The sequence below is a fragment of the Empidonax traillii genome, unplaced genomic scaffold (assembly GCF_003031625.1).
Source record: "Empidonax traillii isolate 1590-97213 ecotype Southwest subspecies unplaced genomic scaffold, ASM303162v1 scaffold699:size334557, whole genome shotgun sequence".
Lineage (NCBI taxonomy): Eukaryota > Metazoa > Chordata > Aves > Passeriformes > Tyrannidae > Empidonax > Empidonax traillii.
In genome coordinates, this window is record NW_020955892.1 from 154,922 (window position 1) to 181,628 (window position 26,707).

Sequence of the window (26,707 nt, forward strand, 5' to 3'; positions counted from 1 at the left end):
TAGGGTGCACAGATTGCACTGACTGCTGTCTAGAACAAGAGTTTACACATATAACTTACTCCTGAGCCCTTCCATATAGTTGCCTAAGGCATCTTAATCTCCACTGAAGTCTCACCCTAGACCACAATAAATCTTTGCAGAATTCAAGCCTTTGACAAGTGAATATTTCAATACCAATTCAGTATCAGATTGTTCATGCCAAAATATTACTGACATTGAGACAATGACTGGTAATAAAATGGAAATGTGAAAAAAGAAATTATCATTACTGATTCTGTGGAAAAAAACCTCAATGAAATAGTGTGATCCCAGGGCATCAGCAGAAGCTCCATCAGGCCTAATTGTCACAGAATAAGAAAGACACCAAAAAGTAAGAAGACATATGTGAACATGTGCAAAAACATAGCTGTCATGCTACGTGTTTGTTGGGAAAATAGGGTTTGGATTAGCAGTCTGAGACCATCCCCCCCAAAAACGTGACATCTGCTTCTCCATAATTCACTTTAAAACCATCCCCTAAACATAGGCATTTCACTAGAGCTGAAATCTTGTATAATACCTTTATCTTGCAAAATTACATTTTGGACCTCGTCAGTAAAGAAAGTAGATACATGATATACTGATGTTTTTTACAGTTATGAAGCATGCAGAACACTAGTATTCCAACCATACTTCTATTTCTTAGGTTTTACCCACTTTGTGAAAATGTGACTGTCCCAGAAGAGAGCTGCAAAGTAAACCACGATTTTAATAAGAAGACATAAAGACATGAAGTGAAAGCTCTTCATATGTGATTTTGATCATATAGTCCAGTACTTTCAAAAAAATGAATAACAAATTAAGTATTGAAGTTTAGTTCAATACGCTCATGGTATTCAGGATGTTCATTATATTTTGTAAGCCAGTTCATGAGCTGGGCTTTCATGTTACCTTCAGTGAAGAATGTGATCCCATCTGAGGGTATACACGCTGACATTTAACATTTCTGCAAACCCATCTACTCTTAAGGGCCTTATTTAGACTATTATAGCTACAGGATGAGTCACATGTAGTTCCTCAGGCAGCCCTATTCTCATACAAGCAGTGGTTGAAGTGCCTCCAAGAGGAGTTACTTAAGGGGGAAGCTTTTTTCTTTGCCCTGATGGTAAAGCAAATAGCTTAGGGAACAGCCAAGCATGATGTTTGTCTGAAGTCTGAACAGTTAATTCAACTCATGTACCTACACAGAACAGACACCTTCATCCCCTGACATTTAGAGCACTGAATAAATTTTTGAGCACAACCTGATAATGAAGGATGTCTCCTTTTACATACAATTAGAGACCTTGACCAGAAAGAAATGCTAAGATATTTCTCTGTTCAGACCTCCTACGCTAGTACCTAAATCTCAGAGAGTTACATAGACTGAGCTGAACTATTTATTCTCCACTTTTCCTGTTGAATCTGGAATCCATCACAGAAGAAGACTGAAATATTCAAAGGATTCATAAGAGAGAGAAAAAAAAGTAAAATATATCTGTTTCTATCGTAGTTATAAGGATGCTTCCCTGGGAGTGATGCTATCTTACTTCTGGCTCTATATACTGTCCTAACTATTATTTGCCCTGTCTGTAACAACATGTTGTCAACATCCTCTTAGATTACAATTATTGATATACTGGACTCTAACATAATAAATATTTAGGCAAATTCTGGAATTTTATCAAAAAAGCAATTTTTTTCTTTTGCTATTTCATTTCATCTTCTTTTAAAAGCAAATAAAAATTTGTATGTCGGAAAGCAAATTCTCCTGTTACCTAAGAACTTTTTAAATCTGATGAAGTTAGGCATGTCTTATAACACAATGGTAAATTACAGTTGTACAGTTGCATCAAAACTGAGAAACTGATGTAAAAAATTGATCTAGACTGGCCTGAAGTCTATCCCTAGGATTATAATGGAAAGATTAATTAGGCCTCAAAATAGCAAATGGTAATTTAAAACTTTTGATGCATTTTTAAGCTTTAAAACTTTGATCTTTTTTTATTTTAGTAGTCACATAATGAGATATGAAAAATATCCTCAACAATCACTACTTAGAAGTAGAATTTACAGAGGTATACAAGTAATTCCTCTCCAGTTTCAAAGTAAAACAAATATTAAAACAATACATAAATAATAAAACCATGTACATCTGTTACTTTTTAAGAATTACACAGACTATTCAAATGAGTCATATTATTTCTGCAGCAAGCAACATGGACACATGTAAATTTTGTTAATAGATTTTGTGAATTTAATATTTTGCTTTCTTAGTACTGTAACTGTGGTAACTAACACTCTAGAAATATTTGACACGTGTTTTGTTTTATGCTCTTCCAGTGTAAATGCACAGAATTATTTATAATTCTTGTAGACAGATTTTTCAATGTCTTGCAGCAAATTTTTTAAAAAGCATCTTTCAAAGCAAATGGAGCAGCACAAGTCTCTCCTTTCTTTGTTTGCTTGTGGATTTTTTGTTTTTTGTTGTTCTGTTCACCTCCACAAGAATTAATACTACATTGTCATCAGCTATTTCCTGTGGTCCACCTGATTTGTTTAACAAAATAAAGACAGATATCAGTGGATTAATTCAAACACTTCTCTGTTAGAAAAATGTTACTTTCTTTTTGGCTATATGCCAAAGACTTCTTTTCTGCACCCACTCTCATAAAAATATCTCCTTGTGCTATCTCCCTACCACCAACAGCAAGAAGAGTTACCAAATGGTACTAGTTTCCTTGCATGTGCATGCAAGATTTCACACTTTCGGCAGACAGGAATTTGAGAATCATAAAAGTGACATGAAGAGAAAGATTGTTTTTAAGACTGTTTCAAAATGGAGAGACTAAGATCAACACATTCTTTTACTCGTAGACGTGGGCCTTCCCCTCCATTCTCTGTGCTCATGGTAGAGAAAACAGAATAGTTCCATTATTTTAATATAAATAGAAATCACACAAAAAAGCCATCACCTGCCCCACAGAGGACTATGGTCAGTACGGCAGGAATACTATGTAATGGTTACATGGCAGCTGAGATAAACCAGCGTGGAGGGTAAGAAGAGGGTGGAATTGATTTTCTGTTTTGGCAACTGTAATTTAGAAGAGGGCCATGGTGCTCCTAGGATTTTGGTCACCTTTCTTTCTCTTTCAGCAGTATGATCCCTCTTTACTGCAATACTGATTTGCATAACTGAATATGCCAAACGACATTTCCAACAACAACTTGACTACTACTTCAGTCATGACAGGCATGAACTACCACTGTATCTTCAGTAGTATTAGACACAACACTGATCTGGGAGTTGATTTCATCAATGACCTACCTGAGCAGTTGCCTCCCCTCTAGAAGAGAGGCTTATTACCTCTCCCAGGTTTCCAGATTGGTTTTCAATTATCTATTTATCTTCTAGGCTTCTACTGACTACCTGCTTCAGCTGATAACTGCCAGCTGCCTCAAATTCTCTGTGAGGCTTGATAGAGATCTTTCACAGTTGAGCCTATTTCTGTAGTTACAACGTGCTGTGTTCTCTGTCACCGTGAGCTGTAAAAGAGAAGAATTTTATTGGGCCTAGAATAGACATGGTTGATGGTTATAGAGAAAACTGACCTCAACAGAAAGACATACTTTGGCTATACATTATCGTTAGAATTCTACACCCTAATCATATTTATATGAATCCTATCACAAAACTGGAAGTATATGTATCTCGTTCACTAACAGGACTATGATTAAGTTTTACAGTAATGACAGAGCTATTTGTGTGGATGAATGAGGGTGGAGTGAGACACAGGTTAATGTTTATTAGTTGTTAATATAAAGCTCACAGAAGGTGGCCTATATGATTCACCAGTATAATATTCATAACACTGTCCTGTGTATCAGTTAGAAATGAAAAGAATGTGCACCCCAGCAACCTGCTCATGGACATGAGAGAAGTTTGAGTTGGGTATATATTAAACCAAAACCAATCAAGAAAAAAACAGAACATAATCAGAATGTAATCCTGTGTAGGCCAGAACAACACACAACCACAAACCTGCACCCTTTAGATTCAAACTCTGTAACAAGAAGACATAACCTGTGATGTAGCAGAGCTCAGCAGATGACCTGTAAAATTCTTGTTTCAACTAAAACAAGTGGCATGTGGGGGAAACGGACTATTCTAGTAGAGGACTTATCCAAACAATTAGTGGACAGACTTACAGAAAATACCATCATATATTCAATGCTTGCAGCATTTTCTTTTTCTCTAGTGAAAAATAATACTTACAAATCTTTTATGTTAATATCACTAAAAAGACCTCAAGCTGTAATCAACCAAAACGAGAGTGTTTAACATGCAATCTCACAGAAATCTCTCACACTATTGAATGGACAAAATGAATAACTACATGTGTGACTCTTTTCATACACACAAACAATAGATAAGTGGTTTATTTTCTTCCTTACAATTATTTCACTGAAAAACACAGAATGCCACATTGCCATAGAGAGACACATGGACACAGGCACCAGCTCTGAACCTTTGGTAGCTTCTAGAAATTCACTCAGAAATGATTAATTGCTATCACTCAAATAATTTTAATTCTTACCCTAAGAGGGCAGCTATGAACATTTTTACTTTCAGTAATGGGCTTCCTACAGCAAAGGTGCACCAACACTGGAAAGATGCTGAATGACAACAGGTTTTTTTTCAATCTACAACAGGGAATCAAAGTACTTCAGAGCCCTCATTCTACAGAGGAACTGTAAGAGGACTGTATTCACTTTAAAAACCTGATGTCACTGCAATCAAAGTCAGAATAAAAAATAAATTCATACATCAAATTCTAGGTTGAGGGATCATGGTAATTTTTGTGACCTTAAGCAGTTGCAGGCACTAAACTGTATCTGAACTTGTGCAGATGGTACACTAGAATAACACAGTTATAAATGCATCCAGCTTATTTTTAATTCTTACCCCAAGAGGGTAGCTATGAACATTTTTACTTTCAATAATGGGCTTCCTAGAGCAAAGGTGCACCAACACTGGAAAGATGCTGAATGAAAACAGTAAGGCAATTAAGATGCATACATGTTTCCTAAAGAGTGTGTTCTGAAAAGAGGTATTGAAAGAAGCTATGAGGCACATATGCATATACAAAAAAATGTGTGCATCTATGTAATGGTTAACATAGACTAATATAATCTATATAGATATTAGTATATGCAGTACAATAAATCAAAATTTATTTGTAAGTACAGAATACATCAATTTGTGTTGTATGTAACCTGTTTTACATAGCACGCAGCTATGTACATAGCATACATGTACTATGTAGTACAGCAAATGCCGTGTATGTGATTTACCTTATCACAGCTATCACTATGTAAAATTTATTGTCTATAACATACATTGTACAAATTTATAAATTTAAGAAAGTATATATTTATGTCTATATAAGTATAATAGTTAAGGCATACCAGTGGAGGAAATCATAGAATCAACTGGGTTGGAAAAGACCTCTGGGATCATCAAGTCCAACCCTTGATTCAACACCACCGTGGTTATTAGACCATAGCACTCAGTGCCACATCCAGTCTCATCTTAAAAACCTCCAAAGACAGTGAATTCACCACCTTCCTGGGCAGCCCATTCCAATGCCTGATTACCCTCTCTGTAAAGAATTTCTTCCTAATATCCAACCCAAACCACCCCTGGCAGAGTTTAAGACCATGCCCTCCTGTCTTACTGATAACTGCCTGGGAGAAGAGATTGACCTCCACCTGGCTACAATCTCTTTTTAGGTAGTTGTGGAGAGTATGAAGTCTCCCCCGAGTCTCCTCTTCTCCAGGCTAAACAACCCCAGCTTCCTCAGCCTCTCCTCATAGGAATTGTGCTCCAGTCCCTTCACCAGCCTCATTGCTCTTCTCTGGACCCGCTCCAGCACCTCAATGTCTTTCCTGAACTGAGACACAGTACTTGAGGTGTAGCCTCACCAGTGCTGAGTACAGGGGAAACTTCCCTGCTCCTGCTGGCCACACTGTTCTTGATGCAGGCCAGGATGCCATTGGCCTTCTTGGCCACCTGGGCACACTGCTGGCTCATGTTCAGCTTCCTGTCAATCCAAACTCCCAGACCCCTTTCCACCTGGCTGCTCTCCAGCCTCTCTATCCCCAGCCTGTAGCGCTGCAGGGGGTTGTTGTGGCCAAAGTGTAGGACTCAGCACTTGGCCTTATTGAACCTCATCCTGTTGGAATCAGACCATCTCTCCAGCTTTTCCAGGTTCCTCTGAAGAACCTCCTGCCTTCCAGTAGATCAACACTCCCTCCCAGCTTGGTGTCATCTGCAAATTTGCTCATGGTGGACTCAATTCCCTCATCCAGATCATCACTAAAGATATTAAACAGAACTGGACTCAACACTGATCCCTGGGGGACACCACTGGTGACCGGCCGCCAGCTGGATGCAGCCTCGTTCACCAGCACTCTCTGGGCCCGGCCCTCCAGCCAGTTCCTGACCCAGCAGAGAGTCCACCTGTCCAAGCCATGGGCTGCCAGCTTTTCCAGGAGTATGATGTGGGAGGCAGTGTCAAAAGCTTTGCTGAAGTCCAGAGAGACCACATCCACAGCCTTCCCCTCATCCACCAGGTGGGTCACCTGGTAATAAAAGGAAATCAGGTTGGTCAGACAGGACCTGCCCTTCCTAAACCTGTGCTGGCTGTGTCTGATCCCTTGTCCATCTTGTAGGTATTGTGTGACTGCTTCATGACCTTGCCTGGCACTGGGGTCAGGCTGACAGGCCTGGAGTTTCCCAGGTTCTCCTTCCAGCCCTTTTTGTGGATGGGCATGACATTCACCAACTTCCAGTCATCTGGGACCTCCCCAGTGAGCCAGGACTGTTGGTAAATGATAGAGTGGCTTGGTGCCGGCTCCCTCATCACCCTAGGATGGATCCCATCTGGTCCCATAGACTTGTGAGGATCCACGAGGCTCAGCAGGTGACTAACTGTTCCCTCCTGGATTACAGGGGGGATATTCGGCTTCCTGTCTCTGTCTACCAGCTATGGAGGCCACTTGCCCTGAGGACAACCTGTCTTACTGTTGAAAACTGGGGCAAAGAAGGTGTTAAGTACCTCAGCATTTTTGCATCTTTGGTGACTTGACATGGTTCCCCACCATGTCCAACAAAGAATGGAGGTTTTCCTTGCCCCTTGTTTTGCTCTTGATGTATACGTAGAAGCATTTCTTGTTATCCCTAACAAAAGTGGCTAGATTGAGTTTCAATTGTGCCTTTGTTTCTCTAATTTTCTTTCTACATGATGTAACTATATTCCTAAACTCTTCATGAGTAGCCAGCCCTTTTTGCATAGTCAGTAAACTCTCTTTTTTCCCTAATTTCCTTCAAAATCTCCCTATTCAGCCAGGCTGTCTGTCTTCCCCACTGGCTTGCCTTTCTGCACACTGGGACAGCCTACTCCTGTTCGTTCAAGACTTCCTTCTTGAAGTCTGTCCATCCCTCCTGGACTCCTTTGTTTTCAATAGAAATATGCAATGAAAAAGAGGTATCATTTCTATATTTATGTATTTATTTTCATCTCCCTTTGAAAATCACTCTTTTAACATTATATAAACCAGTGTGTAATCTGTAATATTTCACTGTAAATGGTAATGTAGACATGCTAGGCATTTTACAGGAATTGTCTGACGTCCTAGATGGCCTACAATTTCCTTCAGGGAACACAAAGTGTTCAAATATATAGGAGAGCTTAAGACTACTGTAATGCCAAGTATACGGCTTTCATTTCAGCACTAGTAGCTTTTCTATGAAAGACTGTTCATCAGATTTCATCATAATTTACACATTTTTAATCCTGTAATTGTGGGCCTGCCTAGAAGAGTTTGGTCATGGGCATTGGTACCCAAGTTTTCTTTGCTTGCATGCCCAAGAGTCACAGCTTAACATTTCTTCTTTCCTCCAACTGGCTTAGTGGGCCCCTTGTGGGTCATAGAGGGCCCCTTAGTGGACCCCAAAGCCTGTAGTGCAACCTGCTGCTCGGACAGATATTGTGGTGTGAGGATGCTGGGCACAGGCTCCTTTCACACACTTGCGCAAGAGATGACTGATACTGCTACCTAAATTATTGTAACTGCGACTTACACAAGCTGCCCTGTCAGTCACCATGTTTGCTTCTAAAAATGTTCCTGGACTCAGATATGTAACTCAAGTATTACTCAGTTTATGCAATGTCAAAAAATTATTCCAGTTCAGTTTGTTTCAGAAAGAACAGTGTTTGCTGTCTCTACCAGTGAACTACTTACTGCTCCTTATGAGTACAGTGCCAGAATCTGCCCAGAGACTGTAGAGTCCTGGCTGCTTTACAAACACGTAACAAAGTATTCTCTCCTGAATCTGAAAAACTTGCCCTGGAAGCAGATGATACATAAATTATAACAACAACAACCTAAAGAATAAAGGAAGGATAAAATGTTATATTACTGGTATCTCCAGGTCTTTATTGATTATAGTTTAAAACACAGAAAAATTAATAACACTTCTCACATAAAAGGAAACCGATTCATAAGAAAAGGAGTCAAAGAAACCTGATTTCTGTTAACTTGTGCTTCAGATGGCAGTCCTCTGTGGATGCAATCTTGAATGTGTAATGGATATTGCCATTCACGTTGCCACTTTTTTGAGGGGTGACATGCTCCTTTCCAGATTATTTTTCTAAACTTTTTGGGCTGATGCCAGCTAAGGGATTCAAGTGTTATTAATGAAAAATAAACAGACAAAAATAAACTGCACAAGTTCAAGTCTTTCCCTCCTTCACTAGCAGCTCAGCAAACTAGAATATTCCCAAGTTCTCTCTCCTTCTATCCATACACAGGCAGTGTCAGTTCCTTTACACGCCTGTGAAGATCCCATTCATAAAGTTCTCACTAACAAAGTGCATACAATAAAGTTTTGTTTGTTTGTTTGTTTTTTTAAATATAATACTATGACAATCTCATTTCCTTTTGTACATTTTGCGACACAGGGTCAACAACCTTAATTATTCCAGCCTCCTCACGCTATTTTAAGTATTGTACATAATGTGCAACCTTTATGCACAAGAATAGGCATGATGGTTAAGGCTTTAATAATGCAATTTTATGTTTATTTCTTTCACTGCAGGATTTTGGCCTTAAGGAAAGAATTACTGGAGAACGTAGCGGCTCTGGGTGCCGCGGGGCGGGCAGGTGGGCGGGGAGGGCTCACGCCTGGCTCCAGGTGGCGCGGGGGCCCGGCGCTGCCCGCCCTCCCTAGCCCGGTGCGGCGCGGTACATCCCGTACCGTCTCGTCCCACCCCACCTCCCGCTGGCGCTGGCTCCATCCCCTTCTCCCCGGGCCGGGCGCCGCGCCCCCGCCGGCCCCGCGGAGCCGGGTTGGGCAGCCCGAGAGGCGTCTCCTCCGCAGCCCCCGCCCCCCCGCGCCGGTGCTGAAGCGTCTCGGCCGCTCCCCGGCAGCACTCCCGGGACAGGGGCGCCCCGTCGGCCCCTCAGCAGCATCCAGGCCTCCCTCCCTGCCGCCCGGCCCGGGCTCTCCCGCTGCCGAGGGCACCTCATGGAAAATAAATAAATTAATTCCCCCACTCGCACCCGCGGCAGGGAGAGGAGCCGGCGGCGGCCGCGAGATTAGATCCAGCCCGAGCTAGAGACCAGGTAACGTAACCTACCCGCCAGGAGGGAGGAGGAGGACGAGCAGCGAGGCCGCTGAGGTCGCCCCCACTGGGGAGGGCTCCGGGGGACGGAGAAGGGGCTGCCACAGCCGGGGCGCGCCGCCGTGCCCCGGCAGGCTGCGAGCGGGCGGCTGCCCCGCGCTGTGCGCGCCGCACTGTCAGTCACACACATACACGAGCCGCCGCCCACGCAGGGATGGACGGATGGACGGACGGATGGATGGATGGATGGATAGACGGACGGAACCCGCGTGGGGCGCAGCCGCCGCCCCGGTACCAAAGCAACCACCGCAGGGAGACGCCGCACACCCGCCGTGCCCCGCTGCCCCGCGGCAGCCGGCTCTGACAGCGGGGCAGAGAGGGAGGCGGGCGGCGGGGCCGGGCCGGGGCCGCAGCTCTGGGGGGAGCAAGGCACGATCCCGCCCCCGCACCGCTGCGCGCATCCCCGTGGGGCGGCGAGCACAGTGCCGGGGCCGCCTTTCGCCGCATCCCCGCGCCCTTCGGCAGCGCCCACCCCGAGCGGAGCCGTAGTCCGGCCCCCACCACCCCGGGGAGCTCCGCTGGGAAATATGGGCGGGGAGCAGCAACAGACGTGCCGCCGCGCTTGCCGTCATCAGAGACGGGCCTGCAAGAAGCTCTGTGGTCGAGGTGACCTTGGAGGAGGTGGATCTGGATGGAGCTACTGTTTGCTCCATGCAGCTGCAGCACTGGTTTCCCTGCTTTGGGCTGCTCTGAGTCCCACGACTCTAGCATTATTATCTCGAAAGGGTCGCTTTAGTTAATGGCTCTGTACAGAGCTGCTGGTGTAACTGGTACCAGAGCCAGGAAGATACTTCTCCATCATTCTCTTTACTTGACCTCTGCTAGTACACAGTCCTTGAAGGGAATGGTCTGAAGAGTCTCCTTGGTGAGGTGCAATTGTCCCGGGTTCATGCTTGTTGAAGTGGCCCCTAAAAGGCAATGAGTCTTAGAAAAGACTGAGAAGTTGCCCAGTTCATGTTCCAGAGTGTCCCCAGGTGTGCCTGGGAGGACACATTAGCTCTCAGTCCTGCAGGGTCACAGAACTGACTCAGGTTCTCCACTGCTTTTCCAGTGAGGTAGATAGGAAAGCAATACAAAACAGAATAACATTTGTAGATAGCTGGACTTCCAGATGCCAACTTGAGCTTTCAGTAAGAGTTTCACTGAAAGTGTTATTGAAAAGTGTTTTGGGAAAAAGAAACCGAAGGAAGCTCACGAAGGTGTCCCTTCTACTTTGGTTGGTCTCCGTAATAATCACTCCTGTTTCCATAGTGAATTCCATCTGTGGCTCTCAAGTTACTGATCAAATAGTAATGAAATGAGTGCTTGCAGCTTCCATTGGAGGGTAATTCTGCATATTCTTTTATGTACCACTATTAAATATGGGACTAATGCACAAGTGATTCTCTTCTTATTTTCAAATCATCTCTCTCCTTTCTCCTTCCATTATTGTCTGCTAATTCTGAATATTGTACTTGAGCATTAGTGCTGAATATCTACTCCTTCTGCGTGGTGGAATAGCCTAAATACTAACTGTGGCCTTCATGGAAGGTCTTCATGGATGGTGGAAAACCAAACTGGCACAAATAGGCAAACTCATCAGATTGTGTAGTGATACACTAATCTGAACAGGTATTTTACGTGTAAAGGGGGAGACTTTGAAATATTACAAAGGGAAATTAACAAACAAACAACTTCTCAATGTGGTTAAATATTGAGACTCTGCAGCTGCAGTAGAGAGTGAAGGAATTCCGTTTCAGCAATTTGCACTGTAAATGAATGCATCATTAATAGTATATTAAAAAAGTGTCCTTCCAGCTCTTTAACTCAATTCTATCTGTCATCACTTCTCTGTAGTATATATAGGACTTAAGCTCGTTCAACTCTTACTATGGCAAAATCCCCATTTTAAAATCCAAATTTTATGGAGGCAGGAGATCCTTTTGGCAGCCTAAATTTATGGTCAGGCAAGTTAAGGGAGAGAAAAGAGCAATTCTTGAATCACAAGCTGGTGTTTTTTAAAATTGTTTTTCTTTCATTACTTTTCTTTCTTGGATTTGGTTCGCTACACCATGCTTCTTTTTTAATATATTTTTCGGGCACTCATTGTTTTTCTTCATTTTAGAAAAAGTCCTCTTTAGTAACCTTTGTTTCTTACTTAAATTATCTTGTCCTCTTTTTACGATGGGCAGATTGTTTTGTTTTCAGTCACTCTGGGTATTATTGGACCTATTTCAGTTCAAGGAAAGGGACTACAGTCACCTGATTTTATATCCTATTGCAACATCACATGATGCTTTTGTAGAGATGCATTTTTCTTGATGAGGATTTTGCTTTAGCAAGGAAGGTGTCTGAATAGAATTCTCTATTAATTATATCCCTTAACACCATTTGCCAGAATTAAAGCTGTCAATTTTCTTATGTGAGGATCAAGAAGAATGTTCTTGGACCATACTAATAATCTGTGCTGCTAAATGAAATTTATTCCAAGATTGGAATAGTTAGAAAAAATGTAATTATATTTTGATTTTTATTAAAAAAGTGTTAGGTCACAGCTATAAATCAATAGCAAATGTTACCAGTTTCTGTGTCTGTCTAATATATATGGCATAATATTTGCACAGAACCATGGAGGAGGTTAGATAGGAAAATAGGAGGTCACTGACCATCTGTTTTATGTGTCAAATGAAAATGAGAAACTGGCTGAGTTCCATATATGCATCTCAGTCCAAACCTACATTCCTTGACTTGAATGTATTTGTGAGCTGTTAGGCCAACTTTTGTAATTTTATTTTGAATCTTGGAACATTTGAAGAAAAGTTTGCAGTGTTGAAACAAAAGTTATTGGGTTATAGGAGTAAGGAGATATTATTCCGTGACTTAAGGAGTAGAAGATGTTGGACAAACTGACTGTGGAGCTCTATTTGGCTTTACAATCTATCCAATTTTTTTTGTAGCTCTTAGTCTTATGATCAAACAATCAAAATAATGTTAAACTCTTATTGAAGAGCAAAGGGCTACCTAAGCAGATCACAGTGGCTGGCAAACTAGAATGAGTCACAATTTGGTTTTACCTTTGCAATCTTAAGATTTTTAATTCATAATATTTGTGTCAGGAAGAGGGAGTGGAGATTGATCACGTTCAGCTCCTTCTTTTGAAGATTTTATTTTTAGTTTTGGTTTATGCACTGTCTTTAAGTAGTTTCTTTATTTGTATCTCTTCAAGGTCAAGCTTCCAGTTCTGTGCTAATATTTTTTTATTTTCTGGACGTGGTGCTTTCCTGCCTCATGACACAATGTGTCATCAGAGGGGTGAATGAAGAGTATTTGCTGATAAAAAATGAATAAGCATTTCCAAAAGTATATTAACACTGGTAAGGCACTTTCAAAAGTTCCCAAAAATGAAGGAGGAAAAGAATGGAGTCTTATCATCACATACTCTTTTCCTTAAGACTTCAGATCTTAAGAAATGGAATTAATGTTAATTCATAAAATCAGGAAGCACTAGAGAACTTAAGCCAGATTTTTTTTTTCATTTGGTGCTGATGCATTTTCTTTCAACTTGTGTCATGATTATTGAAAGTAAATTATTAAATATATTTCAGTTCCAACCAACAAGAAAGCAGTGCTCTGAATAATAGTGTAAATCCTATAAAATTGTGTAATAACTTTAGACTGTAGGAAACTTGTACTTTTAAGTCAGCTATCAACAAACTGCAGGATACCTAAACATTGTAGAAGTTTGAATATTTGAGAATAGGTGATTTGACTTTCTTTACATATGGTTCCTATGAAAGATATAGACAGTATCAAACCACATAAAATGGCTAAAGCATAAAACTTTGCAACTGAAGTTGTCCAAACATGCAAGATTGTTTTAACAATGTTTGTTTTCTTTCAGCATGAGTATTTGTAGACCCCAAAAGAAGGCTTCCAGTTGTTCTGACAGCAAGCTTGGTAGTTATTTCACTTTTATCTCTCTTTAAGGTTTTCCAGTGGAAGACTCAACTGTAGGTGATGAACAAAGTGTTGTGGGAACATTAAGAAAGTATGTTGCACAGAATAACTGTATTTCATGGCTTTTCTTATTTTTATATATTTTTTAAAATTTTGGTCCCTTAGAGTAGCTCATCCTGCTACACCTTCTGGCGAGACTCCTGCTTCAGGCATGACCATTATGTAGTATCCTTCAATCATGTGGCCTTGGTCTGAGCAAACTCTTGGCTGTACTCCCAAGTTTGGCACCTAGGGATAGCACATATAACGAAGAGTTGTAATGGGGTTCAAAATTTGTTTGGAATCAAAGAACTTTATCCATTTGGTGTCAAAGCAGTGGTGGTACTGGCAGTGCAATGATCTACCTTGCCTTCTATGTGTGTTTTGCAGTTTTACTAGTAGAAATTAGTAAAATCAGTCACAAAACAGCAGTACATCATCCCAAAAGATAGATTTTTTTTTTTTTTAGATAAATAGATTAATTAAGTTTTTAGCATTCATGCTTGCCACTCAGCACTTAGACATTCTTGCAGTTTATGGTACAAGCAAAAAAGAGACAAAAAAAAAGATGAAATCCGAATTTGTCTCTTGTGTTAGTTTCAAACTCAGTGTCAGCTTCAGATTTGTACTTCTCAATGCTTGTTTTCTGAAATCAAGAAATAGCAAGAACGAAGTACTAAACCCACAAAGAAACAAATGAAAAAGAACTCACCATTTCTGTGCTGACAAAAATGGGAAGAGCATATATGCAAAATGCATATTTGATTTTTTAAAAATTTAATCAGTTCCTACTGCGATGTATTTGATTAGTATTGCAGACAGAGAAATGTGCCTACTTTCAGCATGTGCTTTTGTATTAGAGTAGTTTTTTAAACATTAGAAATTAGATGCTTTGTGACATTCTTTTCAAATCTCTGGCATAACAATATAAATATTTGGCAGTGAGGATTAGAGTTTTTGTAGCAACACAAGACTGTATTCAAACTACCAGCTGTAAGAACCTGGCTTCTGAGAGACATAGTTGCTTTTCTTTGCTGACTTTATTGAGATATGGAAATTGGTAACATTTTATGTAGAATGTTTCAACAGTTTTCCATGCTATTGAATTAAAATTGAATTAAAATTAAAATGTGATAACTAAATTGAGCCCCTATAGTTTGCATTCTTAATATAGCCCTCAGGGCAAGTTCACAAAACAAAATAAAAAAAAAGAACCACTTAATGATGCAAATAAGCTCCCCATAGTAATGTAGGTGTCTGATTTCTTAACAACTGTAATTGCTAAATTCCTTGACAATTCTGCCTTTGCTGAGTATACTGTCCACTGAACAAATCTTTTCTAGTGTTTAACTGCTTTTGCATGCTATGCCGGGGATGGATTTGGGTCTGAATCTGGATACTTGACCCTGTGTTCTCATCAGTGCTTCTTGCTGATGTTAGAAGTGAAAATTGGTGAGATATAAACTGCAAACTGGAACTGAAGACTGGTTTCAGAGGCAGAAAAAAGTGTGCATAGGGCAGAGACTCAAGCTGGATGAGCAAGGGAGTTGCAGCTGGGAGCAGGTGGAGAAAACAAAATAGACTATGGAGGGAAATTGGTGCTGGATGCTGAAGAAGGCGACGGACCTATTATCCTATTACCAACCCATTGTTAGAATGTGCATCTTTATAATAATTTATACATAATATTAAACTAAAGGATTTCTTTCTGCGCTGAGGAATTTGTAAGGTCTCATTGTATCACACAGGGATCCTAACTCCCTTTCTTCCATTAAGCAACCTCTTTCCCTTCTCACCAACACTACAAAAGATGAATAAGGGGACTCGATGATTAGAAACCGCAACACCATGTTTTAACAAGAAATGAAAAAATCTTGTGTATTTTTTTTTTTACCTCTGGGTTGTATATTTAAGGAAAATAGGCAGAAAAGAATGTGCCATGATACCCTGTATTTACAAAACATGGAGTATACTTTGTGTTTGTGAAGAATAAGAAGAAAAAGAGATCTGTTTTCTTTCTCTTGTGCAGATATAATTATACTGGCTAGGGGCATAAGGTAGTTTTTTGTTGTGTTTTTCTGATGTAGTTACTCAAGAAGAGATGTTTTGATGTAGTTATGCTGGATACGGGGGTGCATTATTTTGATTTGCCTTATTTCCTCAGTCATACATAATAATACTAGAGCATTATTAGTGCCATGCATAGACTGTAGTGTGTTTGGTTTTAGCTGTATTAGTATAATGAAAGGGGTTGATAAGCAAAGCTAATGAATGAAGTAGAGAAATCCAGGTAGGGCATTTATAACTGACATCTAAAAGCACTGTGGTGTTTTCTCTCATTCACTTACACATTGGCATATTCTCTGTTTCTGTGACTCCAGGTCCGTGCTTGAGCTCTCTTCCTCCAGTACAGTTCCACTGGGTTACAAGGGGTTACTCATGGTTTACACCCAGTAATGGCTGAAGATTCTTTTGATTGCTTCCCAAGACTCATTTAGTCTTTTGGATTGCTTTGCTTTGACTTGCCTGATTAGGTTAAATGGAAATTATTTCTCATAATGATTACCAAAATGATTTCTCTGTTTCAAATAAATGCTGTAATTTGTCCATCTTCTCTGCCTTTCCTATCTTTATTTCTGTGAGAGCTTTGTCCTTCTCCTCATTTATTAGAAGAAAAAAACTCAAGGTAAACTAGCAAGTTACTATTCTGCTCTGCTCATCCTACTGGCATACTGGATTTTACACATTAAAACTGGAAACTCTGAGACATGCTCACTTGCAGGACAGCTTTTATATGGCACAAGTGATGGTCCTCCACAGTAACCAATATTTGTATTTTACTATGCTATTTTTAGAGTTATAAATGTTTGCATTCTTTATCCTTCTGGTTTTTAGTTCTGCCTTTCAGTTGTCATTATTAAGGCACAAAGAAAATGTAGCCTTAGAATAATGACAAATATAGAAGGTGAGAACAGAGTAGAAGGGAGAGACATTAACCTAAGAAAATACTATTTTCAAGAATTTCACAGAGGCATATATCTTCAAGCTAGCAGAAGTGGAATGTCGGGTTATATTTTCAGAGCGGGTTTTAGTTGTCTTCAGATTTTTAATTTTTTTTTTTGTTTGTTTGTTTTTGAGAAAGGAATAGAGAGAATGTCACCTTTTGCTTTTATGAATTCTGTATGCCAATTGTAGGCCATAGCAAGGTTTTTATTGTTGAAGAATAGTTGTGTTGTAATAGGATACAGAAATCTGTAATTTCCACAATTAAAGTAGATTCTTCTTCTGAATAGAATAGCATAGAAAGGGGTTAATGAAACAAGATGTTGCTTTGCTAGGTAATGAGCTTGTTCTTCTGGATACACTTTGGCATTGCTGAAATATTGTATATGTAAAATGGTGACTTAAGTAATATTGTTCTGAATGCAGATGTATTTTAACTGTAAGACCATGATTTTTTTTCTTGTATCTGTTTTCTGAAAAATTAGCAAAGCTATTGTAGGTTGACATATCCAAGCTTACTTTGAAATTATTATACTTATGTTGGTAGTTTAATTGCACTGAATGATATGTTTTATTAGGATCTAAGATATGTTTTTAACTTTATTAAGGTAGTTACAAATTTTTTCCTTACTATTCTTCCTTTCCCCCCATTTAGCAGTTTTATCCCTGTATAGCTACAATAATTTTTGCATGCAGGACTATAGACTTGTGATACCTAAATTAGCCACCTAAATTAGGATCTCTAATTTCTGTGTTACTGTATCCTGGGTAAGTAGGTTGTTATCTCTTAACAACTGAAGATTAAATCCTACTTTTAAACAATCCTCTCTACTAACCAACATGTACTGGATGAAACCAGATGTTATAATTGTATGCCAAATAACCTATTTTATAAGTACTTTGAACAGCAGTTAGAGTTGTTTTATAAGCAGAGAATCTCATTCTGCTGTTCTCTCAAGAAAACATCTACTTCCTTCTCTTTATGGCATCTGAATATACAAAAGTGAGTAGATAGTTTTCTAAGAGTAATATATATATATATGTATATATATACAAATACACAAGGTGATACGAAAATAGGAAGAACTGTGTGCAACATGGTGCATACTGAGAGGTGAAGTGGGGAAATGAGGAAAGCACTGGAAGAGATAGTGCGTGTGTATTGCTTTGTTGTTTTGGGAAGTTCTAGTGTTGCAGTGTGGTATTTACAGCCTATAGTGATCTGCCATATAAACATTTGTATGTATTTTCTGCATGATCCTTTTGACCTCTTTGGAACAGTTGGATAGAAGGTGCATAGAAGGAATAATGGAAACAGATGGGGATGTTGGCAGTACAAGAATGTGAGGAGATGTAGAATTTGGACCAGCTATGAAAACAATGGGATTGAATGCTTGAAGAGGACATTTTGGGCATTATTCCTTTGACTTGGCATGTGAATTGTCAGAAACAAACAAATTATTTTTTAGTCAGCATTTAATAGTAAATTTAGTCCCCCTAAAGACTGAAGGACTTCTGTAATCAAGGAAGTTTTCACTCATCCAACCAAAGCAGAGCAGGTTCTGTTTTCATGTGTCAAGTGGCTAAGGTTGTTTGCTGCATAGGAATTCATGCTGCTTCAAAGGGGAGTTTGAACTGTTTGGTCAATCCCTGCTGTGTTCATTAACTTAATGTGTTTGCTTCTGTTACCCTACTGAGAAGAGAATGGGTTTTGTTGGTCTTCTTAAAGGATTGGACCTGAATTATTTAACCAATCCCCACTGAGTACAGAACCTTTTGTATTTGGTTGAACTCATACTCCCAGGCTCATTTACATCTGCTCCCGTGACCTTGACAGAGGGAATCCCCGTTTGCTTATTTGTTTGGTAGAACTGTTTATCTGGGCCCTTCTGAGTATAGAAATGGGCTGCCTACTTTCTGCTGCGTGAGAACCATGAGAGACTGTCTCTTTTCCTAAAGAGAGAAGAGCTTATCCAAGGTGTTTTTTTGATTTTTTTTTTCCTTCAGAGAACTGGTAATTTCCGGTCTCGGAGGATGTAGCAGCGGGGTTTTTTTAAGCAGCATTAGGGAAGGCTGGTGACGACAATGAGAAGACACAAAGTCTTGAAGATAGAGGAAGAAGGAAGGGTGCATGATATAAGGTGTCAGGCTGCTGGACTTTAATCCTCAGATAGTACAGCAATGCACTGACTCATTTTCTGTCCTGCTTTTGAGGAGAGCCATAGCAGCATAAGCTACCTAAAAAACCCTCTGTGCCTCAACGTGGAGGCTGTCAAAGGACTGCCTTTAAATTCAATCCTAAAATTCAACAGCAGAATTAGAATAGATTGAGCAGTTCTGTTGTGGACATTGGGCTGACTTTTGAGAGGCGGTTTGTATTAGCACTAGGGCCACCATCTTTAAAATAACCTCTTATGCACAAAATAGCTGCTGTAGAGCTACAGTGAAACTATGCATTGATCTGCATCTTTTAGCTGCCACAGGTAAACCTGTTGTATTTGTCTCAAATAGATGTACCTAGGGTGGCTACTGTTGCAGTATTCAGGCCTGCTGGGAGTTGCATAAAATGTATCTGTCTCCTGAGGAGCCTTAGTTGGCAGGATTTGTGTGGATTTCTGCCCATAAAAAGAAGCCTGCTTTACCCTTGTAGATACTTCAGTCAAGAGTTGATCCCTCAGGGCTGAAAGCTTCTGCCGAAACAGCTGCCTCTGTAGGTAAAGTAGAAAGACATTATACTACAGCCTTTAACCACAAGGGGTTATATCTCCTTGTCATTAAACAAAATTATTTCATCAATTGCTCAGTATTTTTATCACCGTGCTTATATGTTTAATTAGTATATACCCTAGTCATTTCTTCCCACTATAACATACTCCTACACTTATTGCTTACTTGTTTAAAATGCCTCTCTTAATTGTAGTCCAAATCCAGATTAAAAGCTGAGTGTACCTCCAACAAATATAACACAAACTTAGCAGCTTATGTGTCTGTACGTAAATCGTGAACTTTAAATTAGAGAACATATTCTTGCAGGTGGGAAACTCATATTTTTGGTTAAAATAGTAACTGTGCAACAACAGAGATTACAAAGTTAAAGGTAAGAGTTACAGGCTTTCACAAGTTGCATACCATTAAAAATTAAGATGCCAGCAAAGGCAGTAGTACCACTGCATTCAGGCTTGTTATCCTTTTCACTTGCATTTTGCAATGTCCTCATACCATCCTCTTCCCTCTGAAGAACACAGTTTAGTTTCTAACATGCAGTAAATCTCATGAATACACTCAGTTCCACTGAACTAGGCTCACATACGTTTTTTGATCTGACTAGAAAAAGGTATTTTTCTACTCAAAAGAATACGTTGAGTATTCTCAAAGAATGCTTTCCCACAAATAATTTGTAAAAGACAAGGGATGGATTTGGTACAAGAATCTGAAGTGATCTGAGCAAAACGGAAGAATTACAGTCATGTATTAGTGAGTTGGACATATTTGCTCTTAACAAACTACTGAAGTGTTTTAAATAGGGAAGAATGTTAGTGGCCAAGTTTATACTTCTTTATTTAAGGCTTTAGGTGATAGTCAAATAATCACAGCTAAACTCTGCCCTGATATAGTAGCTTTAAAAGTTACTTTTTAGGTATTCTATGTATTCTTAAAGGTACATTTAAATACAAGATAGTGAGGACAGCTGAAGAGAAAGCAAGGAACCAGGGGAAACTTGAAATACCAGTTTTGTGATGAATAAGTCATAAGTCATTTATGGAGTAGTGTTTCCTTGCCTTGGACTTTGTATGCTGGCATGTTTTTGAGTTACTACAGCTGTCAGACCAAAGGGGGGTGAGACCACCAGCCTTTTAGGTTGGGATTAGAGAGGAAGAGTGGTGGGAGGGCAGTGAGTGTTCTGTGGAGCAGGCTGAAGCAGTGTCTGCCATGGGGGAGGGCTGGCAGACTAAGGAACTGGTGGAGAGGTATACATTTTCATTACAGTGTCATTGCAATGAGAGATAATGTACAGGTGGTGGGAAGGAAACTACTGATATTACTCTTTAACCTCTGTGTTTGCAACTGGTGCACAGGTGGTTTTTAACCCATCAGTGTGTTTGGCTTATTCTGAAGGGTGGTATACGAGAGAGGAGTTATTGCCATTTTGGAGATTGATGAGAAAATCTGTGGTTTATATTGTCCAGGTACAGCAGGTCTGGTCTGCTGTTCTACGTTCATGGCTCCTTACTGTTTTCTGCATTCACTCCTTACTATCTCGAGTCTACCCACTGAAAAAGAATACTTACATAGAAACAGATAAGAAACAGTCCAAAAGCTGGCATATTGGGCAACGTGACATGCAGCATGCTTTTCTGATTTGCATTTCCTTCATACTGAACACACTCAAACTTGTGTACTGTCACACCCTACAGCATTTCTTATTACTCAAGCTCTTGTGTATCTAAGTTATCTACACCAACAAAACTTCAGGCTTGCATGATAATATTTTTCAAATAATTCACAAAGAATAGTTTTAAAATTATTACTGCCATTTCCCCCCTCCCCTACTTTCTTCCACAAGTGGATCTTCCATGGAATTCTTGAGCTTATTCAAAAAGACTTGGCAGTACCTTGGGCAAACAGTTACTGGGGTTTTTTTTGGTGAGTTTTGAGCTGTCCCTGATGCATATTTGGTATCTACATCATCAGAGACAGCCCTAGCTATTTTGTTGCCTGAATAAAATATATTCTGCTGTCTCTTCCACATTTATTAAAAATAAATTGTATTTCATACCAGGTACTTTTATAGAACTTTGGAATGCCACATATTCAGATACAATAAAATACAGTCTCACAAAATTCATAAAAATATGAGACATTAGTAGCATTTATCCATTATAAAAATTACTGTCTTGTTAACAATGTAATCAGTACAGTCTTGAATTGGCTCTAAAAATGCTGCCTCTCCACTTCTACATCTCTGGGCAACTGTCTAGCCTTTACATAAGGTAAGCTGCTCTGTGTGTTCTGTAAGGCACTGGATGTTATTTCAAATTTTAATTGGATGGTTTATGCAGTGAAGTAGTTGACTAAACTGTGAATTAAAATTGCACATATGAAATTTGTCACTTTTTGTCTTACAAGACATAGATTTGCTTTGTTATGCTTTTTTACATAAGACTTGACTTGAATATTTACTTTCAAAAAATATAGTATTAGTTGTCTATGGTATGTACATAAAGCAGTTTATCTGCACCTTCCATAAATTTTCTTCTATGCAGCCATGATAGCCACAAAAATGTTTGTGATGCAACATTCCTGAGTTGCACATTTTACAAACACAGAGACAAAAATATAGGCATTGCAGCACATGTTTTTTCAGAGACTCATTACTCAGCTAAACTGAACATATTTTTCTCAGCAATACAGAAAAGATTGCAAAATTTCAGATTTCAACAGTATGCTGTTAAGCTGTGGATCTGTTCAAAAGAAAACAAAGAGAACATTTTTAGAATCCAGGACATACATTTTTCACTTTCTTGTTTTGTAAGAGCTAAATAAACAGGGTAGCCCTTTTTATTATATGTCCTACCCAAAAGACTTAAGATTTAAAAGTATTGAAATGAAAGAAGGAACTGGGTCACTATTTTCAGTCCACTGCAGTACTGAGAAACTGTATTATGAACCTATAAGGCTAAGTTCATCTGAATACAGAGTTCAGTATCATATGTATCTATATTTGAGCAACTTATCTAGATATACTTTATATAATGGAGAGATATAGGCACTTGGAGACCACATATCATCTCATTATAGATTAGATGTCTAAAACAGGTTAGTGAGAGGTGTGCCAGTACTTCCCTTCTGACTATAAGTGGAATCTAGGTATCCAGATCACATCCAGATGTCAGCACTGTCACTGTCAAAATATGGCTGTGATGAATCCCTCCCTTAAATCAGGCAAAGTCACAAATTGTGTGTAAACCAAAGAATATCTTGTAGAGCTGTATTACAAGCTTAAATCTTCCCCAAATTGTGTAAAGCTAGAGTATATACTGGTAGGAGAAATAGGAGAAATGGAGATTATCACCCAGTAACTGAGGTTTTCAGGGGATTAGACCAAAAAAAACATTTAGAAGTTCACACCAACAGAAAACAGTTTACAACCAAACCTCCATTATTAGAACAAACCTCTATATAGCTTTAGGTACTATTGCCACTGCAAACGTAAAGCATTCTTTCAAGAAGACCAACATCCTTGACTGTGGCCGAAAGAAAAAATGTGCTGCAATATTAACAGTATTACATGACTTTATGCAAAAGACTTTTTTTTTTAAGTGTCTATTAATAAACAGACAATGTTCTTAAGCAGATGTTAGTCAGGAGAAAACCTGAGCTAAAGTTCAGATCAGCATCCAGACTAAATGGTTATGATGAACTTACTTCAATTGTACCACTTTGGTCTTATGATCCTGGAACAAAATCTCAGTCTCTTTCCAGGAAGGAATGTTACATTTAATATTGCCTGGGCTTCAGTAAACCAGCACCTTTCTCAGAGGAGCTCTTGAGTAGCTGGATTTGTATTATATGTAAAACTCCACTGCCATTATTATTCAAAAATACACTGCAATATTGTCATATGATATAGTGAGTTGAGTAATAGCCCTCTTGGTATTGGTACATTTTTATAGACAATGGTCCAAGACAGTATTAACTTTTGTTTTTGTCAAGTTCAAACTGACAGTGAACTGCAGGCCAGCTGCCTGCCACTGCCCTTTATCAATTAGCGCTGTCACTCAGAAGCACACTTTAACATTAGTTCTGACCTTCTACCTCATGATCAGTTCCCTGAATTTAGAAGCTGAGCCTTGGTGTAGGCACAGATTTTAGCCATTCTCATTTCTATCTGAAGCGGACGGACAAAAGGCAGCTATAGTCCTTCAGCGTGATGCCAGGCTGGTGCTGTACTGTGCTTGTTCGTGTGGACCGTGCGGTCAGCATCCCTAGAAGACATCTGCAGCCTCATTTGTCTAGGGGGCACTGCCATGGTATTGGCTACTAATCCCTCTTTCTGTGGCTGTTTCTCACAGATTCATAAATCTTGAGGCTAGAGATGATTTTCTCTTCCCCTACCTGGGGTGGGATGGGGATCCTGTGGAAGGAAGGGCCTACCACCAAAGGGCACAGCAGGAGAGGGCGGCTTTGCTGACACAAGTGAGAAGCTGTACCTGGGACTAAACACAAGTTGTCAAAATCTAACAGAAGGTATCCAGCAATAACAATGCTTCCCTTCCTACTTCTCTCCAATAATAGGAAACGTGGTACTGTTGTCACCACAGGGTCTCTGTCAGAATTCAGCAACCCATGTTTACTTCCTTTGTTGGTCTCTTCTTATGTGCTTGTGTCAGCAAACACGTTCCCTTCCTGCTGTTGTCCTCAGTTCTGAGATGAACACCCCTTGTAAGTAGTCCTCCCTGTAGTTTGGCATTAGAGGCTCACCTATCACTGCCATGCATTATTTCCAGTATATTTCATCCTTTCTGAAGGAACTGTTTCAGATTCAAATTAAAGTTTTAGACAGTAGAGAGATCAATTAAATGATAATACTTTCTCATGATAAGGCTCGTCTTTCTCTTCAAGCAACTTTCTATTGGGTGAGCTTCCAGTAATTTGAGACCTCATCTCACTTTTCATGTGAGATTGCCACAGCTCTTAGAAATGCAGATAATCATTAGCATTATTTTCAGATAAACTAAGAAACATATTGTGAGAATTGCCTTTTTCCTCTGTGAACATTCAAAGTGGTGGGCAGTGAAAGTAACAGCAGTTTGCTGTTACATAAAATCTGTCCCAGAGACTGCCTAAAATTCTGAAACAAAGCACTTCTAAGAGATTTGAGGCTTTAATATCAGTTGTTCAGTGAATATCTAGGACAAGAAAAAGTTTAATTTTTTTTCCAATCTGAGTCATCAAAATGTTTTTTTGTTTCCTTTGGCCAGGCAGTTTCATCCTTTCCAGCATTTCTTGGGATAAAGTCAGTATGATGCGTGAGATTGATGAAAAATAACAATTGTCAGGACATATACACCTTGTTAACAAAATAGTTAAGGTCACTTTTGTAATTAAAAAGGAAAGGCTTTTGATGTGAACTTTGAAAAGCATTTTGCTCATAATTGTGAATAAATGTATGATATGGTATAAGGTACAACCTGACTTCTAAGTATGCATTTATTTTACAATTTTTGCAGATGATTCACTTTTCTCTTCTATACAAAAATAATGAGTCTTTGTAAAATTTAAGAAATAATGAAAAATAATTTTTGGAGCTCTGCAACAAATTCTACATTATCTCCAGCAAAATACAGCTTTTTAAATACTGTCCTGATTAGCATTGCTTATTAATGCAAAGTTTCTAATTACTCTATGAAACCTAATTCAGTGTTTTGTACTATGACTGTTAAAGAAGCAGCCTAAAAAAGTTAATTGCTTGTTTACTTATAATTGCTGGACAATTTCTTCCTCTAATTTTACTTTTAAGCTTTTTCTGATGGTCTTTAGAGCATTTTTATTACATTTTTAATTTGTTGAACAAAATAATTTTAATGCTGATCTTAAGTTACTGTAGGTAAGGCAAGTTAAAAGGCAAGTTCAAAACCAGCATCACCATACATGCTGAGCTCCTGTAGCATTAGACACAAACTATGTTCAAGGTCCCCAGATATTAGCACTCATTTTAAAGGCTGTATCATCTAAAAATTTTTTTGAATGTGCACTGAGGATGATGAGGAAAAATCCTGCATATCAGACAATGAAACTGTGAAAGAAACCCTGAACACGCAATGTAGCATTCACAGAACAAGGATGCCCTTCCGTGGGATTGTGTTCTGAATGTTTAGCTTCACTATAACCTCTTGTGCCTCAGTAATATGAGATGCTTGTTGGTTTGGCAATTGGTCACACAAAATAAACCATCCAAACATCATGTGTGATAATCAGCCAATCAGGTCTCTAAAGAGTCTTTAAATCTTCTAACTGAACAATGACTCTGTATCTATCAAGTTCAGATTATTGTCTTGGACAGCAGCTCTCTGCCAGGTAATGTGCTGTTTTTCTATTCCCTTTTAGCTTTATTTAGTAGCAATAGGTAGTTTCAGATTACTGTGGTAATTCATGCAAAACTAATTGACTAATTAAATGCAAGACAAGTCAACGCACCAGCACATGTTACACAATATTTGCTGTTGGCTTTTTAATGCTTATCTAACATGTATTGATGAGAGTCTGAAGCACTTTAAAGAAGAAATATTCTTATACTCTGTCTACTCCTAAAAAGTTTTAACAAGGATTAAAAACTGAATGGTGACAATTCCCAGTCTTGCCAGGCTTTATAGATTTGATGGATACTTTTTGTTCATATATGTTGCCAACATTTCTGAGAAAATAAAGACTTCAAAGAAGAATCTTCTAAAGGGAAACTTAAAAGAAATGGAAGCATCAGTATAGTTCAGCTATATAGGGAGAGTTAATCCCGTGTGTTTTGAAGTAACATGTAATTTATAAATGCAGCATCAATTCTACTTACAAGTCTTCATGATAAACATCTTATTTTCATAAGAATTTGGGAGGGCATCAATAACATAATCCCCCTGCATGAAACCAAGAGATGGAATGAAGGCTATTCAGCCTTTCTGAGCACTTATGCAGTTCTGCAACATCAGAGATTTTTATAATAGAGGATGAAGGGTTGCTTTAAAGCAGACAACATGGGGGTGTATTTTATTGACACAAGTAACTCTGTTTCAGTCTTTTGCAATCTTCTGACTCAGTGTCCTATGCCTCTGTTCAGCTGTAGGCACTTAAAAATTACTAGATTCCTGAGAATCAAGTGCAAAAGTAATTTCCAATTCTGTTTTTTTCATATGTAGCAGCCCCTCTAAAATCTCCAGCCAACCTAAACAGGTTTTGCCAATAGTTAATCC

General features: G+C 39.1%; 2 protein-coding genes across 2 annotated transcripts in view; one reads left to right on the forward strand and one right to left on the reverse strand.

The window, feature by feature from the left end:
- Positions 1 to 10,658, reverse strand: part of LOC114065816 — a 51,424-nt gene extending 40,766 nt beyond the window's left edge. Inside the window, exons 1-3 of the mRNA XM_027899989.1 lie at positions 10,579 to 10,658; positions 9,723 to 10,285; positions 8,326 to 8,430 (exon numbers count right to left, since the gene is read on the reverse strand). Coding sequence (XP_027755790.1) covers positions 8,326 to 8,430; positions 9,723 to 10,285; positions 10,579 to 10,658 — 748 coding nt within the window. The remainder of the gene's footprint in view (positions 1 to 8,325; positions 8,431 to 9,722; positions 10,286 to 10,578) is intronic.
- LOC114065817 (monocarboxylate transporter 2-like) overlaps positions 9,391 to 26,707 on the forward strand; it is a 75,905-nt gene continuing 58,588 nt past the window's right edge. The window contains exon 1 of the mRNA XM_027899990.1: positions 9,391 to 9,708. The gene's annotated coding sequence lies outside the window, so the exon portion shown is untranslated. The remainder of the gene's footprint in view (positions 9,709 to 26,707) is intronic.